Source organism: Triticum dicoccoides, chromosome 7A (assembly GCF_002162155.2).
Source record: "Triticum dicoccoides isolate Atlit2015 ecotype Zavitan chromosome 7A, WEW_v2.0, whole genome shotgun sequence".
Lineage (NCBI taxonomy): Eukaryota > Viridiplantae > Streptophyta > Magnoliopsida > Poales > Poaceae > Triticum > Triticum dicoccoides.
Genome location: NC_041392.1, coordinates 224,851,565 through 224,866,483, shown reverse-complemented (window position 1 = coordinate 224,866,483; position 14,919 = coordinate 224,851,565). Strand labels below are relative to the sequence as shown.

Below are 14,919 nucleotides of genomic sequence, written 5' to 3'. Positions count from 1 at the left end.
AGTGCTCCTCTGAGTGTTGGTCCGACCGAGTAGACTGCGGGGCCACCTCGGGGCAACTTGAGGGTTGGTTTTACTCGTAGGATGTCTCATCTGAGTGTGTCCTGAGAAAGAGATATGTGCAGCTCCTATCGAGATTTGTTGGCACATTCGGGCGGTGTTGCTGGTCTTGTTTTAACCTGTCGAAGTGTCTTGAGTAACCAAGATACCGAGTCTGATCGGAACGTCTTGGGAGGAGGTCTATTCCTTCGTTGACCGTGAGAGCTTGTCATGGGCTAAGTTGGGACTCCCCTGCAGGGATTGAACTTTTGAAAGCCGTGCCCGCGGTTATGGGCAGATGGGAATTTGTTAATGTCCGGTTGTAGATAACTTGAACCTTAATTAATTAAAATGAATCAACTGAGTGTGTTACCGTGATGGCCTCTTCTCGGCGGAGTCTGGGAAGTGGACACGGTGTTGGAGTAATGTTTGCGCAGGTTGTTCTCTAGCTTCTCGCTCGTGCTTTGCCTCCTCTTCTCGCTCTCTTTTGCGAATAAGTTAGCCACCATACTTGCTAGTCGCTTGCTGCAGCTCCACTCATATTTTACCTTGCCTTACCTATAAGCTTAAATAGTCTTGATCGCGAGGGTGCGAGATTGCTGAGTCCCCGTGGCTCACAGATTACTATTACACCAGATGCAGGGCCTGATGATTCCACTCCAGGAGACGCGTATGAGCTCAAGTAGGAGTTTGACAAAGACTCTCAACGATACTATGTTTCCTTTCCCGATGATCAGTAGTGGTGCCCAGTCGGGGGTGATTGGGACCGTTGTCGCATGTTGGGTTCTCTTTATTTTGGCGCCGTAGTCGGGCCATGAGTGTTTGAATGATGTAATGTTATTTCTGTACTTGATTGACGTGGCGAGTGTAAGCCAACTATGTTATCTCCCTTTTTATTATTATGTTACATGGGATGTTGTGAAGATTACCTAACTTGCGACATATGCCTTCAATGCGATTATGTCTCTAAGTCGTGCCTCGACACGTGGGAGCTATAGTCGCATCGAGGGTGTTACATGCACCTAGGTGAGCAACCTATATGATGCAACGAGGATAGATACACAAGCAAGCAAGAGATATGAAACAAGTAAGCTTGCTCAAATAAAGGCACGAGATAACCAAGAGTGGAGACGGTGGAGACGAGGATGTGTTGCCGAAGTTCCTTTCCTTTGAGAGGAAGTACATCTCCGTTGGAGCGGTGTGGAGGCACAATGCTCCCCAAGAAGCCACTAGGGCCACCGTATTCTCCTCACGCCCTCACACAATGCGAGATGCCATGATTCCACTATTGGTGCCCTTAAAGGTGGCGACTGAACCTTTACAAACAAGGTTGGGGCTCTCTCCACAACTTAATTGGAGGCTCCCAACAAAAACCACGAAGCTTCACCACAATGGAATATGGCTCCGAGGTGACCTCAACCGTCTAGGGTGTTCAAACACCCAAGAGTAACAAAATCCACACAAGAAAGTATGGGGGAAGTAAATATCCTTTGGTGGAAGTGTAGATCTAGGTCTCCTCCTTCAATCCCTAGCAAATCAACAAGTTTGAGTGGCTAGAGAGAGAGATCGGGCAAGAGAGCTTGAAGGGCATTAATGGTGGAGTGAGAGAGGTCAAAGGTAAAAGTGGTAGGTGGGAGAAGCTCCCTTAAATAGTCACCCACATTTCCAACCGTTACTGCGTTTTTTGCACTGCAGCGGTACAACGGTCCTCGTCCCGGTACAACCGGGACTCATGGTGTAACTGCAGAACCCTACCAAGCGGTACAACCGGACAGGCAGGCGGTAGTACCGGCTAAGAAAAATAATCGGACTAACCGCCTGGCTACCGCACAACCACCGCATCAAAACAGGACTTGACCGGTACTTGGGTGGTGCCTGGCCGGAACAACCGCATGGCCTTGAGCTCTTGGGCGGCTAAGTTCTGAGCAGAAGAACCGCTCGGACCACCGGTGGTACCGGTCATCGTGGAACGACCGGGACAACCGGGCCACTACCGCCCAAGAACCGCATCAAACCAGAAGCGAGAGCGGTACTTGAGCGGTGCATGGACGGAACCATCGCCCCAGTGGTTGCAGAGCATGGTGGCGGTACCACCGCCCGGAGGCAGCGGTACAACCGCTCGAGCAAAGCTGGTGAGCGACAAGACCCAGCGGTACAACCGCTCCAGAGAGCGGTACAACCGCTGGGCAGAAACAGTGAGCAGGAAAGAGGGGAAGAGGCAAGGAAAACTCTCTCTCTCACACACACCTGAGGAAGGCAAAGAGAGGGTGAGAAAAGTGTACGTGAACTGATTCCCCCGGAGCTTCCTAATGAGGATTCCCTCTTGATAGTACGGGTACTCTACGACCAAAGAAAATAAAAGCGTAGAGGACACGTCTTCGATCTTTTCCTTCAAGAGGCAATAGCAATCCGATGTAAGCCTAAGCATCGAGAACCTGAAACATATAGCATACGATTAGACCACAAAGGGTTGTCATCATCATCCAAAACATAAAGTAGGGAAATGCCCTTTCAGAGGGCAGGGGTGCCCTCTTCGGAGGCAGCGGCAGAAGGTAGGACAATAGGGTTGGCCCTTGGGAGTTGATGGAGCGTGGCCTCCCTCCAGTGGCGAATTGCTCCCTTGTCGCGGTTGCGTCGATGGCATGATCGGAGGTCGTCGCTTGTTGTTCCGTAGTGTTTGTATCCTTGTCGATTTTGTTTTCTCTTTCTTTTCCTTCTTTGTTGTGATGATGGCTGTAATATGTGGTTGGTGCTTTATATAAAAAGCGGGGCGAAAGCCTTTTTTCGGTAACTGTTTCGCCTAGCAAGAAACAGTTGCAACATCTTTGATTCTTAGGACTTTAAAACGCAGAAATAAAAAAAACTATAGGATTTGAGTGGCACGTTTATTTGAATTTTATAAGATTAATAAGGAATGTTTGATGACACAAGAAAAACAAAAGAATTGTAAAAGACGAGTGAAGTGGATGTTAGATTTTCATGTAGGATCTAATCCTACGAATCGAAGAACCAATATAGAAGAAAGAAAACTAAGGATTTTAATCCTTCGAAAATCTTATACTCCTTCGAATCAAAGGAGCCCTCGGTTTCCACAGAAGACGGGGGGCAAATTGGGCGGCGAAGACGACACAGCAGCAGCTCCGCCGCTGGGCACATGAATTTTGGAGCCCATCACCGCCCGCGACATCTTCTCCACACTTCTCTCCGCCATCTTCCTCTTCTCCTTTCTCTCTCTCTCTCTCTGCCCTGGAAAAAAAGCAATCAAGAACCCATCCATTCCCGCTGTTTTCTGCAGAATAATACACACGGCACAGAGCAGCAGCCAGCGAGTGAGCCTGCGCACTTCGGTCCTGTTCGTCTTGCTGCACAAGGATCCCATCCATTCCCGCTGTTTTCTGCAGAAAAATTCCTGCCTCTGTTCGTAGGCTCGTCCCTTTTCTTGGTTTTGTTGGTTGCTTGGAGGAGAAGGAATCAAGCCCACTTCAGGTGAGTTATCAGCCTATTTCTCTCTCTCTCTTTGATTGCTGGCATCAATTTTAGAATTCTGAGAGCTATTTTGTTGCTCTGAATTAGATTGATGATGTTGCAAGTGTGATTCCCACATTTCGTCCTGTAATTAATTTCCTGGGGGAGATTCACTCAACTGTCTCATGTATGCAAGGTTGCTGCTTATTTTAACTGTGAAACAAGTCTATTTTGAACCATGTGCTTGGTCCAACTTGAGCTCAATACGATGAAACAGTTTATATTAACCCCGGACTTCTAAAACTGCACCATATGCTAGTTCTGGAAAGTGGTCTTGTGCATCCGGCCTTTCGGAAGTGTGTGGAAACAAAATTATTTGTAGGGATTACTAGGAATTCGTAATCTGCAACATTTCATAAAGAAATTGGATACCCCAGGTAGGTGCACCCACGCTACACCCACAATCGAAAACATAGCAAAACAAATTAGAAAAATCTGAAACTTTTTAGCTTCGATTATGACCAAATGTTTTAGGTGCTTGCAAAATTTGGTGGCCAAATGACATCCGAGGAGCTCTGTACAAAAAAATATATATTTGTGCTCAAATGTATGTGCACTGTTTGAGCAGATTTGTATTCCGTTTGTATGGAGATCATTTGACGTTATTTGGCCACCAAACTTTGCAAGCACCTAAAACATTTGTTCATAATTAATGCCACAAAGTTTCAGATTTTTTTTTATTTCTTTTGATTTTACTGTCCAATGTGATCATTTCTGTTCCATACAGGAAACACAAAAGAGAAATGAATTTCTCACGCATTTTCTTAACATGACATAATAGCCATACTTGTTTGATGAATTTTTGTATGTTGTCATTTCATAGCATCCCCAACATCCATGTTTTTTCGCACATATTTTTAAATGCCCAAAACACGAAACCGAATTTTAAAACTGCTCTATTGTTCATTTTAAACGGAGGTTTTGAAAGTCCGGAATTTAATATGAATAATAGTTCAATGTTTAAAATGGACTTCTGGGCTTAAGCTCCATGTTGTGTTTTAACTGGGCCCGTAGGAATTTGCACATGTATGTAGTTTAATGTATCCAAGCATCTTAGCATAGATTGCAATGATGGAGTTTCTACATAAACTGCTCTTTCTGCTCTTCACTTTATTACCAGAAATATTCATTTGTCTCAGCTGTGAATGATGTATTTTTCTTTCCCTGTTTCAGTCTAAGCCTCTAACCTACAGTTGTTAGCTCAATGGCTGGGGCCAGCAACAGGCGTGGAGCAGTGATGGAGGATTGGATGCTCTCCACACCCAGCCCAAGAACACTCATGTTGAGCCTGTTCAACAATGATTTCAGCTCCGGTCCCTTCTCCGATGTTTCCAGTGACAGTGGCAGCAACAAACCTCATGATGGAATGGAGAGGAGCAAAGCTTCTGTCGGTTCGAGCCCGGGAGAAAGTTCTCAAGTTACAAAAACCTCTCTCCATTTTGAACCAAACCTGTTTGATGCTAATGAGAAATCAAGCCCAGATAGTGGCAGTCCAGCAGAAAGGAACGGTTTCTGTGCACTCAAGATCGACACTTCCCGTGTTGGTTTTTCCGCGTCGATTCGGTCTCCTATCATAATTCCACCCGGTGTGAGTCCAAGGGAACTTCTTGAGTCACCGGTTTTTCTTCCCAACGCAATCGTATGTTACTATCCCTGCCTCGATCAATTTCAGTTATGTGCAATGATCACCTATGGGGAGCATTTTTATCAGTACATGATCAAACTATTCTCTGACTAGGATAGCTCCATTTTTATTTGTATTGTACAATCTGCAGTTTCTTGGAATTGTCGATTATTATTGCTCTTGGATATGATGCTCCCAGTATAATGTTTACGGTGTCAAACTTTTGTAAATGGTTATTGTTTATGCAGGCACAACCTTCTCCTACGACCGGTAAATTGCCATTTCTGATGCGTACTAATGCTAATACAACAATACCATCGGTCCATAAGAAGGCTCAAGAGCTGTCACATGATGATCATACAATCTCCTTCCAGCAAATTTTGAGGTCTAAACCAACTTTTTCATTTGTTGACAAGGTAATTTTCTCCAAGATTACTATCTTATCGCCTATTTCCTGTCACTATCTGGCAGCGCCGGTTTTCTCGTTCTTGCAAAAATTGCAAGCAAAGTCAAATCCTCTTTTCAATGATGCATTGACCTGAAAAAGGTTTAACTGTTCAGGGTCCCAGTGTTACTCATCACAACCAGCCCTTAGCAAGCGAGAACAATCACCGTATCCCTGACAACGAACAAGAAGATAGCAAGGCAAACAGAAACGGAGACGATTCTCCAGCAACGATCATTGTCCGTGCCGAGGATGGATATAATTGGAGGAAATATGGGAAGAAGCAAGTGAAGAACAGTGAACATCCAACAAGCTACTACAAATGCAGTCACCAAAATTGCCCCGTCAAGAAAAAGGTGGAGCGTTGTCAAGATGGCGATATAACAGAGATAGTCTACAAAGGTTCTCACAATCACCCTTTACCGCCCCCCGACAGACGGCCAAGCGTCCCCTTCTCACACTCCAACGATCTGCAAGCCGATGGCGAAGAGAATGCTTTGGATGACCACTTCCAACATGCACATGGTGAAGTTCCTGCGACAAACTTGTCTGCTTCTCTTAACAGAGAAGGATTTGCAGACAGATCAGCTATCCGAGAAGCTATTGATGTCTCGCCGCCGACACTCTCCGGTGAGGACAACAACAGGGAAGCACATGGTACTGTATCTTCGGGCATTGACAGGGACCAAGATGTGACTGAGTCGAAGAGAAGGTTAGTTAAACTTCTTCACTAATTCCCTAACACAAGCCTGCTGTAGTTCCAATAAACCGATGTTGGTAGCTACATCATCGGTTCTTTTGAATCTCATTTCAGGATGATGGATTATGTCACTCCAGCCACCGCCATCGGTACTATAGACATAGGGGCTCTGGCGTCGAGAGCTGTCCGAGAGGCCCGCGTCATCGTGCAGACCACAAGCGAGGTCGACGTGCTTGACGACGGTTACCGCTGGCGCAAGTACGGGCAGAAAGTTGTCAAAGGCAACCCAAATCCAAGGTCACTTCTCTGCGATTTCTTTCATTCCCTTGGTAGGACACAAAGTAGTACTCCGTATCTAGACAAATCTAAGACAAGAATTTTGGGACTGACGAAATAGATTGTTAGCTTCAGAAACACTTGGCCCCGAAGAAGAAACACCCACCCTTTTGCTCCGTATGTGTGCAGGAGCTACTACAAATGCACGCACCCGAGCTGCCCGGTGCGCAAGCACGTCGAGAGGGCGTCGAATGACCTGAAATCGGTCATCACAACGTACGAGGGCAAGCACACCCATGAGGTTCCAGCTGACAGAAACAATGGCTACCCAAGCTCAGGTCATGGTCATGTTGCGCCACTGCCACAAGCTAATGGCCTCCACTGGAGGTCAGGACCAGCACAAGGAGGTATCATCCCTCAGTACAGTGGCGCTGCTGCTTATGGCTCACTTGCGCAGCTCGGTGTAGCAGGCGGCTTCCCCTTTGGAATGCTGCCCCGCGGCCTGGCGCTTGTTCCGGTGCCGGCGCAGATGATGGCTGGCCATCCATCGGCTATGCAGGGGAACCCAAGGCTTGTGCTGCAGGCAAGGGAGGTGAAGGGGAATCCGGCAGCACGGCCAGCAGACCAGAGTGGAACTGGTCCGGCAGCTTACCAGCAGCTGATGAGCAGGTTGTCTCAGGGTCCTAACATGTAAATATTCAGGTCTCTTGTAAGATAAGACATGCATTATCTTATGCTTTTGTATGTGAAAACAATTTTGGTGATGTACCCTTGTTCTTCCATGTCACCTTTTTTCAGTTTCACTTCATGGTTACAGAGGACTCGTCTTACAGAAAAAGGGAACACAGAGAATTCAAATGATTTTAAGCAGGAAAAATGGATTAAGATCTGAGGTAGCTAACCAAAGTTGCCATATGGTTTCTGGGGGAGGGCATTACCTTCGTTGCTGAAATATTCAGGTTTCAAGCGAACATTGAATCAACTATAGTCAGATCCTGTAAAACTTTACATGTTTTTGATTTACCTAATCTGACAGTTTTAACTCACTGCAGTTCAGATCCTGAGTTATTCTGGTTTACACATTTTATTATGGCGCAACAGCACACCTATTTACAGCAAATCATCATTGCGCAACATAAAGATACGACACTAAGTACTAACAATTTCCACAATAACCAACTTACATTTGTTTTTTGGATTGAGTTGCAAAAGGCCAAGCAATATGTTCCCACTATATTATCATGTCAGAACCCAGAAACATCAAAGCTGAAAACCACACCATCACCTCTTATAATCTGTAATCCATACGAAATGTGTATCCTGGCAAGCTCCAAAACACTTTACATTTGGTGAAGGACTCTTTTAACTGAGGTGTTCAAGTTAACCCTAACTCCCTAGTTTGTTGAAACGTCGATTTATGTATTTGGTATTTTCTTCACTAAAAATTACAACCAAAACTGCAGCTCTGCATGTTCGGTGCCTCCATGCTCACTGCCAGCTAACTGCTGGCTGCTGGGAATTCTCTCTGATAAATCGCCTTCCACCGCTCCAGCTCCTCCCTGCACAAGCATTGTTCAAACATTCGTGTCAGAGTGCTTTCGTATGGCAGGAAGAAAGTACAAGAGTTCTCGTAGACCAGTCCTCTCCCCCTTGCAAGGACTCAGTTTCAATCAATGTATCTACAGACTCACAGTCCACCTCTGCTTCAGTTACCAGAAAAATAACCGCCATTATATTGTAAGATATGGCTGTCAACAAGTTAATTGCTATCTGTCTAATGTCTATCAATGCAATTTAACGAATGGCCACGGGCCAAATACTAGTTTGTTCAGAAGAAGCTTTGTGCACTGTGATATGTGCACCCCAAGCAGGAAGCCAAAATACGATAACTGCATTGAGCTTGCGGGTCAAAGCCAAGGAAACCAATAGATTGACTATAACTATTCCGGTATCTTGGTAGGAAAATTAGGTCGGTTGTGCTTTTAGATGTTGTTTGTTAGACAGTGAGAGGATATAAGTGGGTACAGTGCATTCTTTCCTTGTCCAAGCAAAGTAGTTTTGATTAAGAGTCTAAAAGAAAAACAATCGCCATGTAAGAGTTTGTCAGTTCAAAATTCAAAGTTACACCAGGGTCAATAGATTTATCTGGAATCCTGGAAGTGGTTGGCGCTTGGCTGCTTTATCTAGCACAGAATTATCGTTGTCACAGAAATAGTCCACCTAATTGAATAAAAAGTATAAGTCTTAACAAGGATCACCTTAAGCATCGCCCTATTGACTCGTAATGAAGAAGCCCGAGAACTTTACGCCGCCCATCATTCCTACGACCAGCCCCCCTTTTGACCACTGGAAGTTGCTTGATACCTTTGACTTCCATGAGCACCTTAGCCGTGCTCAGATCTGTGTCGGGAAAGCAGGTCACCAGCCCTCTTTCATTGCCATGGTACTGAAACCCTCGTGTGAGGCACGATGTAACAAGAGCAGAATTCACCTGAAAAGACCCTTCGATTAATATGTGTGTTGTTTTACAGAAAATGACAATCAGATGGTAAGTTTAACTGTAGACCATAGATTTGTGAGGTTACATACATCCAGATCAGATGAATTTTCCCCAGTACCATTAGCATCTTCACTTGATTCAAATCCTCTGCGACGAATGTCACCAACTGTAACAATCCCTTCAAGAAAATCTTCATTGTCTACAACAAGAACACAACCTTGCTGCTTATCATGCATAAGCAGTGTTGCCTCCTTGATAGTGGCTGTAGATGTAACCTTGATAAAATGCTTTGACATTGCTCGAGATACCTGGAAGAGTTCTTGTTAGAAAGGTTTAAAATAGCCAGCACAGTTTAGCATATTTAATCAAATGAAAAAAAGAAAAACTGGAACATGAACTGTTAGACCTTCAACTCATCGAGAAGCATCTCCTCACTGTTACTACCATAGTGATATAGATCATCTTCTAGAATTGCTAGTTCAACATCATCTCCATCTGGTCGTCTCCCATCTGTCTCACTCCTATCAGCAGGGGGTAATAGTGACGCATAACCATGGCGAGGAGATGTAGCCTCAAACATCTCTTTGTTGCTGGAGTGACTTACAACCGATGGGACCCATATTGCTAAACCAACAGCTCCCTGTTAATCGAAAACAAGTGTAAGCTTAAACTTGGTATATTTAGTATGTTAAATGACATGCTTTTACAGCAAAATAACAAATGCATCGGATGGACATTACCATCAGAGGAAGTAGAATTCTGTAATCTTTTGTCAGTTCAAAGAGTAGCAGTACAGATGTCAATGGAACTGAACAAACTGAGGCTAGGGTAGCAGCCATTCCCACCTGAATTAAGTAGAAAGTAGTATTACTTTTGGCCATATCAAACTTTAAACTACCCGCCTAGCTCAAAAACAAAACTTACAAGTGCATAAGCTTGAGGGTGTGCAACAGCAGTGTTACCCGGAATGGCAGAGTTTATTAATTCTGCCGCTGAGCCCCCAAAAACAGCACCAACAGCAGCACCAATCATCAAGCTTGGGGCATATAGACCACCAACAAGACCAGAACCTTTGCATAGTGCAGTCGCAACAACTTTTGCAGCAGCCAACTGAGCTAATAGCCAAATTCCAGGAGCTGAAGCACTTTTTCCGGTATGTAGAATTTCATCTACATTGGTGAAACCCCAATACAGTATTCCAGGGTATCTTAGAGCTATTAAACCTGCTCCAAGACCACCTAAAGCCGGACATACTACAGCAGGGAGACCAAATTTTTTCCTTATCAAGTCGAAAGTCTTTGTGAACCAAACAACCAGCTGCCTGAATACCACACTCACTACCCCACAAAGCATGCCTAGAATAAGATAGAGTGGAAGCTCTGCACAATATAACTTTAGTCAGTTGCATACTTAGACAACTGAAATTTTAAACAATAATAAATACACATTCTGAAACATCAGAATTGGGAATTAATAAATGTCTAACTGCCAGATGAAAAAGAATCGCAGCAACAAGTGCTAAAACCGAATGTAAATTTACAAGGAATGGATCATGCTGCTAGCTGTGCATTATAATTGCATAGCTGGTAGACCGAGGAGACTACAGAAGGTGCTATAACTATTGTTTTCTCTCCTGCACAAGCCACCTACAGTTCTGGGATTTTATACCAGGAATTAAGCATTATAAATTCATCAGTTAATAACTAACACATCATACCGTTATTTAAATTTCTTTGTTTCAAAAGGGGAAGATGAATGCTAAGATGGGATATTGTAGCCAAAAATGCTGGAGTACTAAAAAGAAAGTACATAGTCAACTGGTCAGAGTGTCAGACAAAAGATTGGCAAGTTGGAAAATATTATCCACCATGTTACTACGACGTGGGCCCGAGCCCCACATGTTTCATCATATTGCATTTTTTCTAATTTTTACTTGTTTGCTTGATACTAAGGTAATTTTCTCATGATAAATTTGCCTAGAACAAAAAAAATAAGGTGTCATATTTGCAAGCAAAATGGGCTATAATGACTTACTATTTGGAAAACAGGGTTGGAAATAGATATTTACCCTATTAAAATTACTAAAACTAGCAAAAACATCATTTTTATGCATAGTGCAGCAAATAGACTGATTTCTTGCAAAAACAAAACAAAAGATAAAAACTAGAAACCAGGTGCAAGATACAACACACGTTTTTATGGGTGTTCAAGAAAAAGAAGCAGGTGCAAGATGACACCCTAATTTTCCTACTACAGTAGAGCACATAATACATATCTACTAATTAAACAAGAACTACCTTTCTGTAATACCAAATTTGATCGGAATAAGATAAAATACCAGCGGCAGATTTTAGTTCATACGTCGGGACAATAAAAGCTGCCTTCTCCCCTAACAAAACATTGGACACAGTTGATGATATAACTGATGCCAAAATAATCATAGCAGTTGTAAAGGGTGGTGAGTTCTCTGCTCGGAGTGGCCTCAGTACTGTTTCGATAGCAAAAAAACATCCAGCAACTGCAGCATTAAAACCTGAACATATAGTAACACAAGTGTCAGGGGAGGAATATAGGAAAGAAACTCAACAACATGAGTATGGGACTAAGGAGCTGGTAACATAAAAGAATATGAATCTGCTCTTCACTCCCGCAAAGATCTATAATGTTCCTAAATATGATTTGTTGTCCTTCTTGCTTGTCTAATTATTGCATCGTCCTTTCTTCTTTAACTTCTGCCTAGCATCTTAGCAGGATTTCGTTGTTATTTAATTCTATCTTATGCATGTGAACATTTGAACAGATATAGTTACTTAGGTATACCTGAAGCAATTCCAGCAGCTGATCCAGCTGCAATAAGAGCAATCCTTCGTTCCCTGTTGTTCTCCATCATTTCAGCGCACCCAATTGCACAAGACTTGCCAATATCAACACTAGGCCCTTCAGGACCCAATGAACATCCCGTCCCTAAAGTAATTGCAGCTTGGATGGCCTTGATTGCAGGAAAAATCGCACTCATGAAATCGATACCTTCCCTTTGAGATGACATCGATAGCCTTATCTGCTCAAATATCTCCAGCAATCCATGCATCATACCAACAACAACTCCACCAGTCACTGGAATTAACAATATCCTATGCCAAGTATCAGCAAGCCTCTGCAGGCGAAGCCAAGCAGCGCCCTCGGTGGGTGTGCCTGCCCATGCCCATTCATGTATGACATGCACCTGAAAAGGGCAAGGCAAGTGTTTTTCAAACAGCTGAACGGGAAAGACTACAAAAGAACCTTTTAGTTCAAACAATAAACTAAATCTGATTGAATAGCTCCTGCTTAATGACTATGATCTTCCTAAGCAAGGTCTTTCCCATTAGATCTAAAGAGTTAAAAACACAGACAGACACCAAACATGCAACTACACAAGGATTTGGATCTCACCCTGTAGTAAAAAATAATTAGTAGTAGCTCCACATGACTCAAACAATTACAATGCAAGAACATAGAAGTGTCTTAACACAGAGATGGCCTTAGTCTCTATCTGAGACCTGAAATAACACCAAAATACTACTCCCAATGTACCACAACCCCCACTCAAAGCTCTCCAAAGCACACAATCAGAACAAAACCTCATCAAACCGGAATCAGCAGCAAGAAGACATTAAATAACACAAAACCTCATCAAAACGGCAAATCATCATCAGGTTAACATACTGCACATAGAACTCCTTGGCCTTGCTCACCCCCATACCATCACAAGACATACACTAACACGAATGCTCTTAACTAGCAGAGACCATAACTGGACCGGCTATCAGCAATTCTCTGTAGCATCATATTCCATGTGAAGATAACCAAACAACACATGTTCACATTTACAATCATCTTCACCACAAATGAGACAATAAGTTTCTTCCACATCTCTGTGTTGCCTCATACAGGAGTGTGCTACAGAACTACTCCCACTGTAAACTAATATAATACTCCTCCGTTCCTAAATATTTGTCTTTTTAGAGATTTCAAATGGACTACCACATACCGATGCATATAGACATATTTTAGAGTGTAGATTCACTCATTTTGCTTCGTATGTAGTCACTTGTTGAAATCTCTAGAAAGACAAATATTTAGGAACGGAGGGAGCATCTTTTAGATCACTAGTAGTAGTGATCTAAAAGATCTTATATTAGTTTACAGAGGGAGTACTATAATGCATGTAAATGTATACCCTCATTCATAGTCCAGAGTGTCTGGAAATCCCCAAAACATCTATCTCATGGCAACAGACTCACAAAAACAGTCACCTTAGAAAGATAAAAGTAAATCTCATAGACCCTGTACTTGCCAGGCATAGAGATCTCGGCAGAATACTATTTTCCCCAAAAGAAACCGTTTGAAAGAACTGATAAATAACGCATTTTTCCTCCACGCAGATCTCTTACTTACCCCGCGGTTAAACGCGGCGACGCAGATGCCGGTAGCGAGCCCGAGGAGGCACCCGACGAGCAGCAGCGCCCACTCGGGCGGCGCGCCGTCCCCGAGCTCGTCACTCTCCTCCTCCCTCCTGGGCGCCCCCGCCTCCCCCGCCGCCGTAGGGGACGCCGGGCCGCTGTCGACGTGGTTATGGCGCCCCCTGCTCGAGAGCCGGCGGTCCAGGTTCCGCAGCAGCTCGCGCACGCGGTTCCTTCGCGGGGTCGTCGGCGAGTCGGGGTCGGAGGAGGACGGCAGCGCGGCGGCGCCGGAACGCAGCGGCTCGAGGTCGCTGTGCGCCATGGCGCGCGGGCAGGGCAGGAGCGCGAGCTTAGCGCAATTGCATCAAAACTAGGTTCCCGGGCTCGCTGGCCCGCGGCGGATCTGGGGGATTTGTCTCGGGCGATCTCGTCGGCGGTTGAGCGATGGCGAGGCGGGCAGAGGGAGAGGTGTGGGCGGACGTTAGGAGGGAGGAAAGGGAAGTGCGCGTGCTTGTTTTCCAGGTTACCCCTCGTCAAAGGCTCTATTTCCAAAATACATGGCGTGTTCTATTTCATTAGCGAAAGATTTTTACCAGCAAATACTCTATTTTTTGCCGATATAATTCAATTCCGAGCCCATACTCATTTACATCCGACGCATAGTAAGAGGGGTCTGCTACGCGTCGACCGGGTGATGTTTAGAAAACATTTGTCGCCTCGGTAGCCGTAGGATCACGAGCTCAACAACCATTCGATCTTTTTCCCGTGCAACAAGGCCTGTGTTGCACTTGGCGCTTTGCAACACGAGCCTTGTTGCTCTCTTACCGAACCATTTTTTCTTTGAAACAAGTAGGGATGGCAATGGATAGAGTATGGGCGGGTGCAACCTCCTTCTACCCGAACCCATACACTTAGAAACTTTTTATACCCACCCACTTTAATATCCATGGGTATAAACTGACACCCATGCCTATATCCATCGGGTATCCTATACCCGACGGGTATCCATTGGATACAATATATAGCATTCAAATTCTTAAGAGGTAGAGAAATGAGTTCAAAATTCAAGTGATCATGGTAGAGTAGTATAGCACATATGTGGCCTCCTCCAGTGGGTGGCCTCTTGGAGGCATCAGGAGAGTATGAGCAGCGGTTGGTGGAAGGCCGACGTAGTGGAAGGCGGTGGTGGGAATTGGGGATCACTGGATCGAGTGTTCGACAAGAGTCCGGTAGCGAAGAGTCGATATTTCATCTTTTTGAGGAGTCACATAGGACGTATGAGGAGTGGCGAGCAGGTGATTATGAGCCTATGAGTTATGACTTGTTTAAGGAATACGAGATTTAGGGTTGGACCATATGAGTTGGATGTTA

General features: G+C 44.5%; 2 protein-coding genes across 4 annotated transcripts; one reads left to right on the top strand and one right to left on the bottom strand.

The window, feature by feature from the left end:
- The first annotated feature begins 3,412 nt into the window (after positions 1-3,412).
- Positions 3,413-7,498, top strand: LOC119334564 (probable WRKY transcription factor 2). Its single transcript, XM_037607109.1, has 7 exons — positions 3,413-3,522; positions 4,735-5,149; positions 5,434-5,601; positions 5,747-6,342; positions 6,445-6,627; positions 6,796-7,296; positions 7,405-7,498. Exons 2-7 carry the CDS (start codon positions 4,766-4,768, stop codon positions 7,496-7,498), a joined length of 1,926 nt encoding a protein of 641 aa, XP_037463006.1. The 5' UTR covers positions 3,413-3,522; positions 4,735-4,765.
- A 252-nt stretch (positions 7,499-7,750) lies between these two features.
- On the bottom strand, positions 7,751-14,036 carry LOC119329039 (chloride channel protein CLC-f-like). 3 transcript variants are annotated; one of them, XM_037602026.1, is made up of 9 exons: positions 13,544-14,036; positions 11,927-12,329; positions 11,445-11,639; positions 10,031-10,485; positions 9,847-9,951; positions 9,513-9,746; positions 9,196-9,414; positions 8,865-9,097; positions 7,751-8,165 (listed from the first exon to the last, which is right to left on the bottom strand). In XM_037602026.1, exons 1-9 carry the CDS (start codon positions 13,868-13,870, stop codon positions 8,105-8,107), a joined length of 2,232 nt encoding a protein of 743 aa, XP_037457923.1. In that variant the 5' UTR covers positions 13,871-14,036; the 3' UTR covers positions 7,751-8,104. The 3 variants fall into 3 exon arrangements, with proteins under 3 accessions (XP_037457923.1, XP_037457925.1, XP_037457924.1); XM_037602028.1 differs by lacking the exons at positions 11,927-12,329; positions 13,544-14,036 and having other exon boundaries at positions 11,468-11,599; XM_037602027.1 differs by lacking the exons at positions 11,927-12,329; positions 13,544-14,036 and having other exon boundaries at positions 11,404-11,540.
- Between the last annotated feature and the right edge of the window lie 883 nt (positions 14,037-14,919).